This window comes from Pseudopodoces humilis, chromosome 3 (genome assembly GCF_049639895.1).
Source record: "Pseudopodoces humilis isolate 2021_Gansu_Grassland_sample_001 chromosome 3, ASM4963989v1, whole genome shotgun sequence".
Lineage (NCBI taxonomy): Eukaryota > Metazoa > Chordata > Aves > Passeriformes > Paridae > Pseudopodoces > Pseudopodoces humilis.
The window spans coordinates 30,140,047-30,158,670 of NC_142202.1; the positions used below are offsets into that span (position 1 = coordinate 30,140,047).

General features: G+C 40.6%; 1 protein-coding gene across 2 annotated transcripts in view; it reads right to left on the reverse strand.

The window, feature by feature from the left end:
• GLP1R (glucagon like peptide 1 receptor) overlaps positions 1-18,624 on the reverse strand; it is a 110,132-nt gene that overhangs the window by 62,156 nt on the left and 29,352 nt on the right. For both annotated transcript variants that reach the window (XM_088053241.1, XM_005533237.3), the window contains exons 2-3: positions 4,860-4,956; positions 3,514-3,624 (exon numbers count right to left, since the gene is read on the reverse strand). In XM_088053241.1, coding sequence (XP_087909367.1) covers positions 3,514-3,624; positions 4,860-4,956 — 208 coding nt within the window. The remainder of the gene's footprint in view (positions 1-3,513; positions 3,625-4,859; positions 4,957-18,624) is intronic.

Consider the following 18,624-nt stretch of genomic DNA (forward strand, 5'->3'; position numbering starts at 1 on the left):
AAGGTTTAAAGATTTTCTGAAGTGTTTTGCAATTCTCCCTAGCAAGGCGTTTACAGAATACGGCACTTCTCACTGAAACAAAGACCATTTTCATGATAATTAATTTTTTAAAAAACTTATTTCCAAAAGTATGAAAGATATTGCACATTCAAGTAATTTAATTATCTGCAGTATTGCATTAAACCATGGCTTTTTCCAGCAGTGGTTTCAAGAGCAGTTGGAAGTCCATGGTCCTAAAGACTGAAAACAAACAGGTTTAGAGAAAAAGAAGTTGAAGTCTGTGAAGAGTTTCAGGTATCCAGCTGGAAAAGCATCATTGGAAAAAAATCTGCAGTATCCAATAATTTTTTGTCAAATATGAGGTAAATATTAATTTCATACATTTGAAAAAGCTTGTTTATCCATTCCAAAAGCATAACATCTTTAATAACTTGAGAAAGATTAGCAAACAGCATTTCAACTTCTGAAGTCACTTAGGAAAGCGGGCAAAGTTGAAGAGGTAACCAAAGGTGTCCTCTGCAAGGAGAGCCTGGAGCTGTCCCATGCTGGGCACGACTGGTTCCAAAGATCCACTGCAGAGCACAGCTGAGCCCCTCAGCCAAGATCACAGAATCAACTAGGTTGGAAAAGACCTTTGAGATCATTGAGTCCAACCTATGACCTAACACCACCTTACCAACTAGGCCATTGCACCTCAGGGAAAACATATGCAAGAAAGAACCAAAAACTGCCTGGCAGTGAGGGGTGAGAAAAGGAGTGTGAGAAACAGCCCTGTGCAGAGCACTAAGGTCAGAGAAGATGGAGATGGGGAGATGCTGCAGGCACTAGGGCAGAGACTTCTTCACAGCCCCTGGGCTTCAATGGTGGATGAGGTAAACTGACTGATGGGCTGCCAAACACACCCCTGGATGCTTTCGCTCCTCAACAGGATGGGGGAAAAAACAAAGATGTAATATCTTGTTGGTCAAGATAAACAAGTAACCAGGAAAAGTAATGGGAAAAACTGTGACTGGATGTTGCCACAGAGGGGAACAACTCCAAGGAATCCTTTGTGGTTGTAAAGTGGTGAAGGGCCAAGGGGTGTAGTAGTGTTGCGTGTGTAAATTTTTAACCTCTGTCAGTGTTGTGGTGACATTTTGATTTAAGCGTGGGAATTTACACATACACACACCACCAACCCTTCAAGATAATGACAGTTTAATAACTAAAGCAAAATAAGGAATTTATTCACTGCCTCCCGTTAGCAGGCAGACATCCAGCCACTTCTTGGAAAGGAGGGCCTCAGCATGTGTAACTATTTACATGGGAAGACAAGCACCATCATGAATGCCTTTACTGACTTCTCCCACTTCTTCCCCCTTTCCCTGAGCTTTACTGCCAACTATTGGAGTGAAAAACGCTCGCTCGCAGTGAGAGACTTCTCCAGGGTCAAGCTGTTCAAGTATAAGCAATTTATTATAAGGGTAAAAAGAGGGGAGATCCGTGTCCGCCACCAGCCTCGGCGTCCACGTGGTCAGGGGGAGGAGGGAGAGCCCGCAGAGCAGGAGAGGAGAGGTTGGAAAAGGGGAGGGAGGGAGTAAGAGAAACAGAGTGAAAGAGGGAAAAACCAGAGGGAGAGAGCAGGGAAGACGAGAGGGGTAGGAGCAGGGAGAGGGGGCTGAGAGTTAAGAGTGGGGGAGAGGGGTAAAAGGGTAAGAGGTAAGGGGTAAGAGTTAAGAGCTAAGAGCTAAGAGAGTGAAGTTCTTGTTACAATCCAGTATCTTTTTCTATCGTGAATATTCTAATTCTTAGTAACCAATCACCATGAGACACACCCACTAAAGAATTTACATACAGCCTATTCGCTTCCCTATATTAACATACAGTGTTGCATTTTAGATTCTACAAAGCTTTACAAGTTCTTTCCTTGCTTCTTGACCTTTGGACTTTGTTTTATCAGAAGGACATTGTTTTATCAACAGGGATTCTCCTCTAGCTGGATAGGCTATTGTTCTTTGGTTAACCACTACTCAGTATCCTAGGGCTCAAAGCAGGCTTTCATTTCTACTTTGATTCTAGCCTTCATATTTTCAGAATCTAGTGCCAAACAATCACATTCATAAGGTTTCCCTGTTTCACCCTCCCCAACAGCCAACCACATCATAGAGCAGGAATACCCCTTTAGTCAGATCAGATCAGCTGTCCCAATTATGTCACCTCCCAAACTTATGCAGACCCCCAGGCTCGCTGGCCTCAGGCACGGCTTTGAGTGAATGCTTTCATGCTGAGAAAGGGCTGTTGTGAAGAAAGTTACCTCCAGCCCAGCCAGACCCGATATCATCTCCACCCCTTTTTTCATGCTACTTGTATTATGCCCAGTTCCCACACTATGCAATACATTTAAGTAATCTGACTATCCCATCCCTTCTCCTTGTCATTCCTGATATCTCTCCATATCAACATGTTCTCCATACTTACACCATACACTTTGCACCCATCAATCATAATTATATATCCTCATTAAATAATATCCTCGATCCTTTAACAGAGACCAAAGCAAATTCTCCGCATCTGTGGGAACTGAATTAGCTGGGATCTATCACCTTAGACCAGGCTCCTGTCATGGAGGAAATAAATCTGAGGCCATGGGAGGCAGGCTGCTGGGGGGATGCTAAGGGGATGCTATACATTGTGAAGTTAACCACACCCCCAGGTCTTTAGAAGCAGCCCCTCAGACAATGCGGTCACTGTGAACATTAAAAGCTATCTTTGGGCACTCCATCATACCCATTCTGATTTATTCTACCACGCTTGAGCCAACCAAACTGGGGAGAGGGGTCCCAGAACCCCACCGTGACACACACCACCAGAGCTGGCTAATAAACTGTTTCATTTAGACTTCAAAGCATAGAAAGGGCTTCACAAAGAACAAGCTGTACAAATCCTTGGTTTGAAAGACAGAATGCTACACAAAGTGATCTAGTATACCTTGCCTTCAAGCGTACATGCACATAAACGTGTAAAATCTAGAGGTGGCATCCAGTCCTTCATAGAAGAAGTCTTTGCAACCACTGAAAATGCCTTCATCTCACATCATTCTGAGAAATAAGTTTATTTCAGGAAGCAGCACAAAACACTTTCACTTTAGACTTTTCAGTCTGTATCTTCTACAGGATGATGTACCAGTTACCTTTGTTACTTTTATGTCAGTTTTCCAACTAAGCCATTATCATTGTTAGATAGCCTTCAGCAAGCACACAGAGCTAAGTTATAGTCACCACTATCCAAGCAGTAAAACCAGATGAGAGCAAAAAATACCCAAACTAAATGCAGCCTTTAATAAGTCTGTTCCTCATTTTCATCTTCTTCTGCTAAACAGAGATAAAGAATGTATCATACTAATATCCTCCCCTACTTTTTTGTTACAGATAACTGACCGCACTCACAGACATTTAAGCCAATCTTGTCCTTGCTAAGACTGGGCAAGGAAAAAAGGATTGGTTTAAAGCTGTGCCTATAAGGAAAGGCTCTTACCTGCATTAGCCCAGGGAAGATACCAGGGGCAGCTGACATTCACATAGGTGCCAGGCAGTCCATCTGGCCAGCAGGCATAATCGTCAAATGTTCTGTTGCAGAATTTGCCTTCTGCACAGAGAGAGAGAGAGAGAGAAGGGAGGGTCATGCCACTGCCTTGTACTAATTCAGCAAGAAGGAAAAAAGAACAGAATATAAAAGGAAATACAGACACATGCATTTAAGATCTGATGTGGAATTATATGGCATTTATTGTCATAAAGAATGAGTTTATCTTCGCACAAGAAACTGTTGTTTCAGGAAGGAACTAAAAAACAGATTAGGGTCTTACACTGAATCAATAGACAAGAAAGTAATGGATTCGTATTAATTTATCTATTTTTTTTACACCCTTACTTGTCACAGTTTAAAATAATTTTTGCTATAAATACTAAAGATAATAAATAATTCCTCAAAATGGTTCAAAACCATGCAGTTGTAAAGTCTACCCTAATATATAGGGCCACCAATGAAATATCCACACACAACCATAACTTTGCATTACAGCTTAATCAACATGAGAATACTTCAGATTCATTAAACTGTCATTCTTAGAAGGCAGCATTCAATTGCTCAACAGAATAATGTAGCAGAGGGAGATTAATGTGTCCCTGCCATTGTCATGACCTACTGCTCTCACTCTGATATAATAATGTAGTTAAGACAAGGAATATTAACAGTTTTGAAATAATTCTTCACAGGCACAACTTTCAACATCCTCATTGTGTCCCAAAAGCACTTGAAGCAGAGGAAAGGCAGCATGGTGTCCAATGGGAAGCATTATTGACAAGTCACCACTTGTCCTCTAACCACAGCAACACTGGCACGTCACAGATGCTCTCAGCATATTACAGCAGCTCAAACACTAAAACAAGCTACATTCTCCTTAAGTCACTATTTTTTCCAAAGCCATCTCAGCATTTTACAAGGCTCATAATAATTTATACCAGCTTTACAACCTACAGACTCCTAGTTCAATGTGAACAGCATGGTCCCAGACTTCCTAACACTTTGACCCCTAAAGAAGTTCCAGGTCTATTACATTAGTGGCTGTTTGATATGGTTACAGCTACCACTTGCCACTGCATAACACTCTGGACCTAAGGACAAACATCTTTACAATTAGATTGTCCCATAAAACGCTTCCCCCAGCAGAGGGAAGAGTCCCACAGAGAGCAGATAGGAGCAAATGGGATGAAGAAGCAATGGACCAGAAAGAAGTATTTTCAAGTTCATAATCACTCTCTTGCTACTGTTATCATGAATTTTAAAAATTAATACAGCCAATCCTTACCAAATGAGCTTACCTGGAACAATGGGGGGTGTCTCATATAAGTATTTCTGGCACTGGAGCTGATATTCCTTCCATTTCTGCACAACCTCAGAGAGGGATCCATCTGAACTCTGAAAGAGAAATCATGAGTCTCAGACATTGCAAGGATTTAAACCACAGGGTTTTTCATCCAGAATGAGTAGGTGAGTGTGAAAATTACTACAAAAAGCTAGAACAGCACTGCTTATCACAAAGGGTACAAGATGATGCTATGTATTTGCCTAATTTCCAAAAATAACCAAAATAACAACAACAACAAAATCCCTTCTATTTGCACCACAAGGAAACAAAAACCCCACAAACTCTACTGTTTCCTCACTGAAACCCACACTGAGATACCCTTGCTCTCTTGAACACTCCTCAGCTGTGTGATTTATTATCTCATGAAAAGACAGGGACAGCAGTAAGTCCTTTATTAGTAGTTTTCTTTCCAACAGCAGCATTTCTGCTTTCCCATAAAAGAAAACAAGTTAATCACTGTATTCAGCAGATATTCTCCAAGCATTCTTCTAAAATGTGGATGAAAGCTCTTCCAGACATTTTTTTTCTCTGATGAACAGCTTTTTCCTGCATCCTGCATATTTTTCCTGCAACTGCAGAAAGATCTGGAGCCTTCTTTTTGCACATTTTGATAGCCTGCAGGCCCCACCATCAGCTATCCCAAGTAGTGAGGAGGCATGGGAAAAATATGTACAAACATGATCTGAGGACAAAGGAAATTAGCTGTTATTAGAGTGAGCAGCTAACTCAGGGCTGGCTGCTCATTCAGCCAGCAGACGTCCTACGTGGCTCACAGAAATCCAGCTTTACTCACTGCATTTGAGACACTACTCCTTATCCCCCCTCTTTGTATTTGTATAAACAAAATTTAAATATCCAGATCAGGAGGCTGTAAGTGATCAACAATGCAGGTAAGACAGCCTTTTTCCAGAGGAAGCCCCATGGATGTCTCAGACACACAATCAACAACATGAACATGGTATAATACAATAATGCTGCTGAATGAAAGGAAGTTCATTTAATCCCAGATGTCAGTCGGTTTATTTAGTGAAGCATGAGGGTAAATAATCCTTGCAGTTGTACCCTCCCAGCTTTAACTGCTGATTTTTATTTTCCACTTTTGATTCTGAATCTTTTCCAGGTGGTTAGAATAAAACCAAAGTATGGGAAGAATTATTTTAAAACTAAGGAATAATTGTTGTGAGGTGCCTCAGGGAGGAAAAGATTTAGTTTCAGATAAGCATTGTTAACGTGAGAGGCATGACTGTAAGCCAAGCTAGTGTGAATTTTGACCTCCTGCTTTGGAGGATGGGCAATGTGAGCCCTGGATGAAGTTACCCCATCCCAGACCTCTTGGGAGGAGTGGCCCAGGAGTTCTGATTGGGTTTGAGTCCCTGGGGGTTTCTGCCTTGTTGTGTTTCTCGTGGTCCCTAACCCTAAACTCCACCCTCAAAGGTGGAGACCCTCAAGGGTTCTGTCCCTCAAAACCCCTCACCCTGCCTTTGTTTGGGGCTCTGTGTCTCTGAATGACAGTTTGTTCCCACGCTGAATAAATGGTTTCATGAACAGAGGCCCGTCTCATTGGTATTACATGCTGATTCCCAGAAACTGTAGCTTCCCTGGACATGATCCTGCAGTTACGGACTGCAACAATAATTTTAAAACTCTACTGCATTTCAGGAAAGTCAAACTGAATCTTGTCCACTACAACCAATATGACTAAAATTTAGACACCAATGCAATCACCTTGGTATAAAAGAACAGAAAAGACCTCTCAAATCCTCTTCTTTTATATATTTCCAATTAAAAACCCATTTGAAAAGAAATAAACCAAGCACCATATGCATAATGATTCTGCCTGGATTAACCCACTACATTTAATTACAAATATGTTCTTGCACATATGATGAAAAGTACAACATCTAGTAAATACCTATGTTGCGTTTCAAGATTAAGTACCTATAACTTGTAGCAAGGGCCTCACAGCCATAATTCTAGAAGAATTTAGTCAGCTCCCCCTGAAATAAAAAAAAATCACAAGGTTGTGGATCTCGGAAATTCTGACCCTGTTAGCCTGATTTAAATCCGATTACCTATGCCAATAAATGCTGCAAAGTCTGTATATTGTAAAACAAATGGATTCTACTGAATGGAAAAACAAACCTGTAGCATGTATTCAACATAACTCAAGAGGAAAGAAAACATGACCTAAATTATATCTCCAGGTGTGTGTACAGAAACAGATCAGTAACTAAAATGCCATTTACATATCCATGTAGGCTGAATAAGGAGAGATGACCTGAATACAGGGAGAGAATCAGTTTTCAAACTTAAGTTCCTCTCAGGCTGTCTTTATGAAGTGACTTTTAGGTCATATATGTTTTAGATTATAATGTCTTGGGTTGCAATGCAAGATGTAATGAATAGTATGTATTCTATTACCATTTGTTAAAACCAGGTGGGACAGTTTTCTTTATCTCTTCCATGACTTATACCTCATAACTGGGGGATATCTTCTGTTAATGGGCCAGCTGTTAAAACCAAGTGTGGCAGTTTTCTTTATCTCTTCCAGGACTCATGCTCTCTCCAGGGAGGTATCTTCTGTTATTGGGCCATTGAGTCAGTCACTGCATGACTGATAAAAATGAATCATCCTATTGTGAGATGCTTCAACCAGGGGGAGGAGCCATTCCTACCTGAATATAATCAGAGACTTGGAACACCACAGTCAGCCTTTCTCCACTGGATTCCCAGAGAAAGACTGGACCCATCTACACCACCACTGGACCTTCAGAGGAAAACTACACCCTTCTGCAAGTTCATTGCTTCAACAGAACCTATCTGTTCTGTTGAACCTATATCTGTTGAACCTATCTATCACTCCAGGAAGACTGCAGCCATGATTTAATTGGAGTGCTACCAACACCCTGACTAACAGGGTGTCAGGTTGTATTCTGACTCTGCTAGTAGGTTTTTTTGTACTGCATTTTTATTTAAATTTTCTTAGTAAAGAACTGTTATTTCTATTCCCATATCTTTGCCTGAGAGCCCCTTGATTTCAAGATTATAATAATTTGGAGGGGGGTGGTTTACATTTTTCCATTTCAAGGGAGGTTTCTGCCTTCCTTAGAAGATACCCATCTTTTCAAACCAAGCGAAATCAAAGAATTATTTAAAGATCTTCATTTTACAACAGTGGTTAATTGAAGTTACACAAGACTGTTTCACTATCCTCTTATCACCAGGTTAACACTCTAATAAAGGAATTAAAAGGAACATTTTCAGGATGTGTTCTTAAATTATAATTCAGTATAATTTCAGAAGTTACAAAGCATTACACATCTGCCCAAAAAGTAACTGTTGATCAAGCATGTTGATGACTACATCAAGTTAATCCAAATTTAGCTTTTAAAATTATTACAAGATATGGATGCATACAGAGTTTCATTTAGAAACAATACCTTTTAAAACATCTTGACAATATCCTAAAACTGCTTACACTAAGAAAAGTAGCTCTTTTGAAGCCAAGAAGCTTTAAAGCAGTTTTTCTAAATCAAGCTTTCATCTGTTGCCTTCATGAATGCAGGAACCCAGCTTCAGCTACAGCTTAAAGCCAGCCTCTATCCCATAATTAAATGAAAAATTAAAAGCATTCTACTTATTCTACTTATACTGGTTTTTCATAATGTGAGAAGGCAACTCTAAAGAGATTAGCAAACTGTAAGAGTGAAATAATTAGACAAGCCTTTCTGCGGAGATGACCTATTTGGTAGACAGTTTTCTATAATCTATAGTTTGTTGCAATGTGGAGGGAGGCCAGTCCTCCAAAAGGCTTCCACCTTGAAGGTCTGCTCCCTAGGATGAAACAAAACTACTTAGTCATGGTGACTAAGCTATGGACGCCTTCCTGCTTCAGGATCCCATGTTATCTCCGTGTAAACTACTGATCATTTTACTCCAGTCTTAAACCATTGGTCCTTTTCCCAATTCTCCCCTTCACTGTAACACCCCAGCTTTTGCCCAGTTCAGGGGATGTGGCCATCCATGGCCCCCTTTGTTGAAGCCTGCTAATAAAGGACTCCTTGGAATGCTACACGGTCCCCCGTCTCTCATCCATGCATCGGCTGGGGTAACCCATGAGCTGAGCTGATGACTATAAGAGCTGGAATCACATCTAAAAGAGCTGATCACTTGAATACTCAGGCTGAGCTAGTATGCATTATCCCTGGCCGGAAACTGCCTGAGACCCCTGGATGGCTGTTCCTCATGGGACCACTATCCAGGAAGTCTGCAGCAGCTGGGGGTCAGATGAACCTCTCACCGGCTGCAACATTGCAGTAAGACACTGAAACATAAATTCTAAGCCTACATAATTTATTCTCTCTGAGCAACAGTTCACTGTAATACAGCTAAATACTTTTGTTTGTTATCAGCCAAATTGAGTTCAACTTGATTTTAATATATGCTACTTTCTAATTCTCAAAGCTTATGGCCCCCATGAACAAGAATCACAAGTTACACAGTCACGGATTTACCATGTGAGTAGTTATTCAAATATGAGACTGTGTATTTTCTTGAGAAGTTATTTAAGTCCTTCTGCAACAATATACTAAATGAAAGTATACATGGCCAAGGTTCCTGGGTCAGTACCTAAAATTTGGAGCAAATGGAAAATCTATAGCTTTGTTAAACTCAGAACTATGTTTTCATTGCTGAAAACATGTAGTTGTGGGTTTACTTGGATTTTTTTTCCTGTTACATTCAACCATGGGTGGAAAACAGCAGTAGTTTTGCTGTGGTGAAAATATATCACAGAAGGATAGCAGAGGAGAGGATGGAAACACAGCTGAATGGTTAAGGTGGAGAAGTCATGAATGGTGGAAAGGGCATGAATGGATGAAAGACATAAAGGAGGTGAGTGACGGTGCTTAACGAGCATGAAACAAATGAAGAAAAATTAGGAGAGTCAAGAGGACAGACTGGGAGCCTCTCAGTGTATGTATACAATTAAGTGTGATTAATCTCCAGTGAGCACACTCCAAATTAGCACATTTAACAATCTGAAGACAGAATTCCTTACAAATCCTTAACATCTTCATAGGAAAGCCCCTTTATATAGCCATAATTTGTCTTCATAGGCCAGTAAGCATTTTAACCACTTTTCAACATCTTTGAAACTATTCCTGCTGAAAGAAAAAACAGCATCCACACAGATCCAAGGTGATCAATGACACAAAAGCAACACTCTAATACAGTGAAATCAGAGCGCACAGGGTATAAAGCTTCCAGACAAAATGTACCATGAAATGGAATTAAAGTGGAGAGTTCTCAGAGCTTCAGAGGCAACTGGTGACCCCTGGGATTATCTTCTCTCTTCTCCCACCACCACATATAAGGTCTTATATGCAACAGAATGAGAAACTCCTTCTTACATTTGCATTTCTTTTGTCTTTTCTTGCCTGTTTTTAAACAGGACCACTTATACTAAACTTTTTCATGTTCTTAATATTTCAGGATAACAAGCAAGACTTTGCCTTGCTACTAAAGGCTCACACATAACACTACAATCATTGGGACCTCTAAATTGCTAGTCTTAACTTTCAAAAGCAAACTATAAGGAACTTGACATTAAAGAACAGTTTGGCACGTATAGATGCTGAATGCAAGAAAGCAGGCAGGGAGCAGAGAGCCTGTGTGAAACTAAGTCACACAAGGTTCTCACTTTGGCCTGAGAAATCATAAGGAGGAATCCAAACAGTCCTTGGGGAAAGACAACAACCTTTGCAGGTGTTGTTTAGATCCTTGTTGTTTACTTGCAAGAAACAGTCAAGGGATGTAGTACCCAATTGACCAATGATGGTGATGTGTTGGTTTAATGACCAATGAGAGTCTTACCTCTCGGACCTTCTCAGACCTGTCTATAAATGAAGATTGGGAATAATAAAACTTGCTCTCCTGGGCAACCCAACTAAGAGAGTCTGTGTTGTACTTCGCCGTTCCTAATATAGTGTGACAGGCACGGCCTTGATATTCTTCCCTTGGATAGTAATGCTGGCATATCAGTCTTGTGAGAGGAAAATTCAGATTATACTTACTGCCTTGTAGCTCAGAAGGGCACTAGTGAGTTACTCTTAAACTTCACTGCCATTTTTGAAAAGCCCAATGGAACACATTATTTCAAGGCTATTCTGCTCAGGATCAGCACATCAACCAAGTCCAAGATAGGTGAAGATTACACATTACAAGCCTTACGCTCATTCTGACTTGTAACATTCTTTCTGGTATAATACAGATCTTATTATATCATCACTTAGCCAACATAAGCTATAGGTTTGCATCAATACACCTATAGCACAGAGCAGAGCAGGACAATCCCCACCCTTGCCTGGCTGGTGATGCTGTGCCAGATGCATCCAAGGACGCGCTTGGCCCTCTTGACTGCCAGAGCACTGATGACTCACGTTCAACTTTTCATCAACCAGTGTCTTTCTGTGCCACTGCTTTCCAGCATCTCATTCCCCAGTCTGTCTGTACATCCAGGGTTTCCCCATTCCAGGTGCAGAATCCAGCACTTTCCCTTGCTGAACTACATATGGTTGGTTGTAAGAGCCGACAGAGAGATGGGGACTTCAGATGGCTTTTCTTGATAATGCTGTTTATTCCATAGATTGGGTTACAGCAGGGGGTTGTGTGTCGGCCTGTTACTGCTGAAGATGAATAGATCACGCGGACACAGGTCGAGGTGTGGTGAAAGAAAAAGCAGAGTTTATTTTTCCTCCCAGGATTTATAGGCTTCTTAACACGGCCAGGGATTGAATGGTCAGGATAACACTTTGTCACTGCACTGGCTATGAGAAATGCCCATCACAAGATGTGTAACAGAAAGAATGTACACTATCTATGTTTACAGTTACTGTCCTGGGAAAGTCTTTAGAAAACTATGTTAGCAAGCTCAGAAGCTGAGTTTTCAGGGCGACATCGGCCTACAGCTGCTGGCTATATGCAAGCCACGTGTCCTGAAGCCCCTTTGGTTCTGGTTACAATGCATTATATCTCTTTCTTTTGCTGTGCATATTATTACATAACAACCAATCAGCATCATACGTAATACACATTTACATCTATCCTATCCAAACTAGAATTACCACACTATGTTAGTGACTAACTAATCATCTGAGCTAGTAATTACATGTTAAAACTTTGAAACTTGTTTTGCAGTGGAAAATTTGTTTTGCTTTGGTAAAAAACATCTTTCTGTCTATGCATTTTTACTTGGTAGCAAACATGCTTTGTTTGAAGACCACATAACCTGTTGGACTTTAGCCATAAAACTTCCTTCTAACTGACTAAACCTTTGCTCTAAACCTTCTGACTTGACTAAACCTTTGTTCTTTCAGCTGTTTCAGCAAAAACTATTCCTAAAAACATCTTTTTATGTATCAAAGCTTGCTTTCATTTCTAGAGAACCTTCTGCTAAGCATTCCATAAAACTTTTCTGTTAAATTCTCATCCTTCCCAACAGTTGGTGATTGCCCACCACTCTGATTTGTCTATGTCTCCCTGCAGGGCCTCTCTCAAGAGAATCAACAGCTCCTCCCAGTTTTGTACTGTCTCCAAACTTGCTTAGTATCCTTTCCAGTCCTATGTCCAAGTTGTTTATGAAGATGCTGAAGAACAACAGGCCATGGACGGGGCCCTGCAGAACCCCACTAGTGCCAGGTCCCCCCCAGTCAGATGTCAGCCCATTCCCTGTAACCCTCTGTGCCATGAGCCAGTAGCTCACCCATCACATGACGTGTTTATTCAGTTGGGTGCTGGACATTCTGTCCAGAAGGATCCCATGAGAGACAGTATCCAAAACTTTACTGAAATGTACTGTACTGAACTTGGTATTAACAGAGTTCTTTGACTCACTGTTCACCCCCTGATAAAACAGTCCTGTTGAGGATAAGTCCTTCAACTACAGCACTTCTTAAGACCCAAAGACATTCTGGAAGTTTCGTTCTCTGGAAGGGAGAAGGCTTTATTGCTCAACCGTCACTCTCCCAAAGAGATGATATTCAACCCAATTTTATAACTACTTAGTTCAACTTCTGTGTAATAAGTTAATCTAAATCCATTATGTGCAACATCTCACAGTCCAGTTACTCTCCTTTGGGAACTGAAGCTATGCCAAAGGTGGAGAAGATACATCAAAAAATAATGTCTCTACTATAGATAGTTCAAAAGAAGTATCATTTAAAGGCATCCTTTTACAGAGATCATAAATTAGATCATACTTCAGGACTGACATTAGCTAGATCTATGTATTTATCAAATTGTTTTCCCACATTACGTTGCCCAGTATCAAGTTTAATGTAGTCATTTGACATTGTGAGAAATGAACTTGTAAAAATTCGTAGAAATCTAAATAAATGTATATAACAATAATGATATAAAATATAAAGTACAGTATGGCACACAAGCCCTTCCCAGATCTAGCCACGAATTCCCACTCAAAGGATAACGATCCTAGCCGGCGCCCATCAACGAAAAAGAATAGACAGGACAAGGCTCATCAAGCTGACAGGACAAGGCTCATCAAGCTGACAGGGACAGGCTCGGTGCCCATCAACGGGAAAGAATAGACAGGACACGAAACATCAAGCCAACAAGGAGAGGCTCCGACGAGATACTCATCACCGGACCTGAACACCCCGCCTTGCAGGCTACCGTTGGGGGAAGCCATCAGGTAGACAAAAGGAAAAATCCAGCCGAGATATCCATCAGCTCCAACCCGGATCCAACCATCCCATCCAGATGGCCTGAACCACAATGAAATCAAGAACCACCCAGAACTTCTTTACATATGAGGAGACTCGGTCCGGACGTCCATTTGACTCTATTCTCCAACGCCAGGGAATCAATTCATACGACAATCAAGGACCGTTGATGAATGGTGCCTGCCTGGAATTTGGCCTCAAGGCTAAAAATCCCTATAAAAACCCCGGACAGTCTACCCTCCTTCGTGGATTTGGGAACACCTATACCTTTGGGTATAGACCCCTATCCACCCAGCGCTGCGCTGTTTGTTTTATTGTGGTTTTTCCTCATTGTTTATTTTTTATAGAAATTGTTTTATAATAAATTGTTTTTATTTAACCCAAATCTGCCTTTGCATTTATAACAACATTATTAAACACCACTGAGATAAAATCATTACTCTCAGTCCCTTTTATAAGACTGCTTGACTGATCAGACGATATAATATTAATTATGCTTCCAACTCATATTTCACAAGATACTTCATCCAGTGGTTGGATCATTCTGTACAAATTCCTCACCCCTCAGAAAAAACAAACAGGATCAAAACAACTTATCTTTCAGAGGGAAGCCAGCTTCAAGGAGTTTCTCCTGTAAATTTTTCTCTTCCTTAGTTACTAATGAACCAATTATTTCAGAAGCACCAGAAAAATTCACCTTTCAGCATCCTCCCTGCTATTGAAAAGCAAAAAATTAGCTCCCTCAAAAGGAGCTACTGAATTCAGGAAGAAACTCCCTGGTGAAACCTGCCAGCTGTTCTTCTCCTTAGGCTGCAGCAGCTTAGTACTTTTAAGTCCTTCAAGAAAAACAAAAAGTCTCAGGACTTCAGTAAAGGCAAATCTAGGGAACAGTGTTTCACCATCTGTCCAAACATGGAAAGCCCTCTGTTCTGTCACTGACTTTGAATTTCATGACATTAAGCTTTTGAACTCAAAGCTGCGAGAGGAAGCTCTCATCAGACAATTATATATGATCAACACAAAGAAAATACATCCCTCTGCCTGCCTCTTCAGAGCTGCTCAGCCCAGATTTTTTTTTTCTTTTGGTGGTATTTGTTGCTGTTATTCTTTTTGTTTGTTTTAGACCAGTGGCTGAATCTCAGCATTCCTCTCTCTCTGTCTCAGCTGAAAATGACACTGCACCTCACAGTCCCTCATCCTGGCCTTTCTGCCTTTTTCTTTTCTCTTTTACACACCTGTACAGCTTCATAAAGAACGTTTGGCTGGGCTCAATCCCACAGCAACCTTTAATAGCATCTATAAGGGCACTTACCACCACCACCCCATTCCCCTCTCCCAGCCCCTCCGTTCTTAAGACCTGTTCTTTCTAGATTAAGGAAAAAAGAGTAAGCACAGGCATCTCCTAAAGGTCTAGAAATGCAGAAGGCTTCTGCACAGAATCTGAGATAAGGCATTTTAAAGAACAAAACCAAAACTGATTGAGGCCTACTTCTATTTCTTGGTACTTCTGCAAAGGAAGCTGCCAGTTCAGCTGTCTGTTTCACAAATCATTCCAAATACATGAACTGTCTGAGCAGGCAGAAGAGTTTCACCCTAACCACAAGGTTTTCATTTCAGGACCAAACACTACAGGTCTGTCCTGGGATCTTTCATCTGTGCTTTGAAAATAACCAGTTTTCCCAACCCTGAAAATTTTGTTTTTACAAGGTGCATCTCAATGAGAAAAATATCTCTTGGCCCTGTAATTTTCTGGATCAAGACAAAGTATTTGGCATTCAGAGACACAGATGTCAAAGAAAACTTTTAAAGACCTAAATCAACTTGCAAAGTATACAGTTGTCGTGGTTTTAAAGCAGTAACTAAAAAATTACTAGAAAACTTACTTATTTTCTTGCTGTGAGATATGGATTAGAACAAGAGCAAAACAGGCTTAAAACTTAAGAGGAATAAAGAAAGTTTATTAACAAAAACTAAGAATAAGAAAACCAGAATAAAACTTCCAGAAAACCCTTTTCTCCTCCCACTATTCAACTATTTCCTTGTTCACATGACAACATAGAGACAAAAAACCTTTGGTGTTTAAAACAGTCTCAGTTCTTGCTAGAGTCTTCTTATCAGTCTTTGTAGAGAAACAGAAGTCTTCTTCTGCTAATCTATGGAGTTTTTCACAAGAAAACTAATTTTCTTCATAGCTTTCTATTTCTCTGAGGCTAGCTGCCCGAAAATCTGTCATCAGTTGTCTCCTCCCATTTCTCATCACTCTGAGTTGTGTTATGGGTCAATGAGTCTAGGGATGTCATTTTTAAGGATGAGTTATTCAAAGGCAAAAGTTCTCTTCATCTGTCTCTGTGAGCCTCCCTGGAAACAGAAGTTTTCTCTTCGCCTCTACAAAGCTACAAATCTTCAACTATTACTTCTCTCCCTCTGTTCCAGCACCTCACTGTATCACAATTACTCCACTTTTTGCTCAAAATCTACACTTTGAACTACTCTATTCCTCCCAATATACTCTGTTATGAATTAAAGGAGTTTTTTCAGAATGCTATTGTCCATCTTCATAGCTTTAACAGAAAAATATTTCAGCTTATTAAAGCATCTCCTTATTCTTTACTTCTTCTGAAGCTTAATCCTTTTCTTTACTGTCTCTGATAGTTTATAAAGTCTCTTTACACATTGATTAATCTCTCTTTCTCTCTCTGGAAAAAAATGATTAATCTGCAAGTCTCATCTGGGTAATGAAAGGGTTAAAATCTTGCCCAGGCTTTGTAGATGGTTCTGTGATTTCTGCTGGAGCAGTGGCTGGAGTTGTCTGCGATGGAAGATTCTTCATGGCTTTTCTGGAGAGTGTGGTCACTTCTTCAGCCCGCCGCAGGTCAAGAGCTTTTTTTTTTCTTTTTCTTACTCGACAGTCTCTGGTGAATTCAGTCACAGTAAAAAACTGCAGCTGAGACCGGCCTGGCCCGGCCAGAGCCCGGGGGGAAGCCCCGCAGGCCCCATCTCCCGGCTGGGATCCACGGCAGGCTCCCATGGCCTGGGCAGGGGGACGGGAGCCAGCTAGAGCTCTGTTACTTTTCACAGCCAGGAAACAAAGAGACAAAGAAATTCCCAGGCTTAGGTCTTAAGGTGGTGCTCACAGGTGCTCACTTTTCAATGGTCAAAACTGCTGTCAATTCTTAGAAATGGCCAGTTGTTGGCCAGGAGAGAAACTCCCACCAGCCTCCGGCAGTTTTAACTTCTTTAGATGTTTCTCTTTGTTTTCTTAAATGCCAATCTACCACAACAGTTTCAAAATAAAGGTAATAAAGTCTAACATTTTAGCATGCTACAAAATTTAGCATCACCTTCTAGAGAAATAAATAAATTATATCAAACTCCTGTAGGCCAATTAAGATAGTTTGAAAATGTGGTGCAAACCTGTGTTCATAGGGTTCAAGTTTCTAATGTTTCTGTCTCCAGTGATGGACAGACCTGGGACAAGAACAGTTACTTGCACAGCTTTTTTTGTCCCATGAAGAACTTCCCAAGGATGGAAAGATTTTTGGCTTTGGTGACTGTAAGACCCATGGATCCAGTTGCTCATTGTTGAGGAAGGTACACATTTAGATTGGCAGCTGCTGTTACCAGAAAATGTTATTTTCATTACAATGTCTTTCATCTGTTCTGGTAAGTGCCCCTGTCAAGGATGTATTACATGAGCCACTCAAAAATGCCGGAAGAAAACTACTGAGTAACTATGTAGAAATAAAATTCAAAATTCAAAAGCAACTGTAACTCACAAACTCTTGGACAGAAGAAAGCAATCCAACAATTTTAGTAGGAGACAGTATACAGCACTCATGAGAATGTAATTCTCATACAAGGAAATGATACTGTGCATTACAAATCTAGACATGCTTTTTGAAGTGATCTTTTGCAGAGGATTTTATTGATGCAAACACAACAGAGCAAGCAAAACATAATAGTTTAACATGTATTTTTAGACAGATACACAAGGTATAGCTCTAGAAACATCATGGAATGAACAAAGGCAGAGTTGAAGAACACTGCAGGAGGAACAGAAACTACAAAGCTGAAAATGAGAGCAGAACTTCTTATCTACACTCACAAATTCATGAACAAAATTCAGCCTATGCTACTGGAAGAACAACTCAGCATTTAATTAAGAATTGTTCAGTAACACAGAATCATAGAATGATTTGGGTTGAAAGACATTTAAAGATCATCTAGTTCTAATATCCCAGCTGTGGTCAGGGATATCTTTCATATAGATCAGGTTGCTCAGAGCTCAGTCTAACATGGCCTTGAACACTTCCAGGGGTGGGACACGCACAACTTCTTTGAGCAAGCTGTTCCAGTGGTTAACCACACAAATTCTCATACAAATTTCTTCCTTCTATCTAAAATCATGCTACCCTTCTTTAGTTTAAAATCTTGTCCTATGACACTACAAGCCCTGGTAAAAAAATCTCTCTCCACCTTTCTTATAAGCACCATTTAAGTATTGAAAGGCCACAATAAGGTCTCCTCAGAGCCTTCTTTCCTCTGGGCTGAAGTATCTCTGTGTTCTCAGCCTTTCTTTGTAGAAGTCTCAGTTCATTTCAACAGCCCTCTTCCAGAGCCAGACTAACAAGTGTATTTCTTTCATTTATTGGGGACCTCAGAGCTGGATGTAGTGCTCCAGGTGGGTTTTCACGAGAACAGCAGGGAAAGAACCCCTTCCCTCTCCCTGCTGGCCACCCTGCCGTGAAAAACAAGGTTCACTCACTTAATGAAAGGTTTAATATAAAGACAATTAGGAGACAAAGATAATAAAGCAAAGGGTTAAAACAGCTGGCTGCCTTGGCGCCTTGCTAGGAACACACCTAGTATCTTTGGAACACTTTTTTTTATTTCATCTTGCTGTGAGGGTTTAATGCATACTCAAACTTTTCTAAGAAGTATTTTGCATGGCCACTCCCTGGTTCTGCCTTTTTAGCA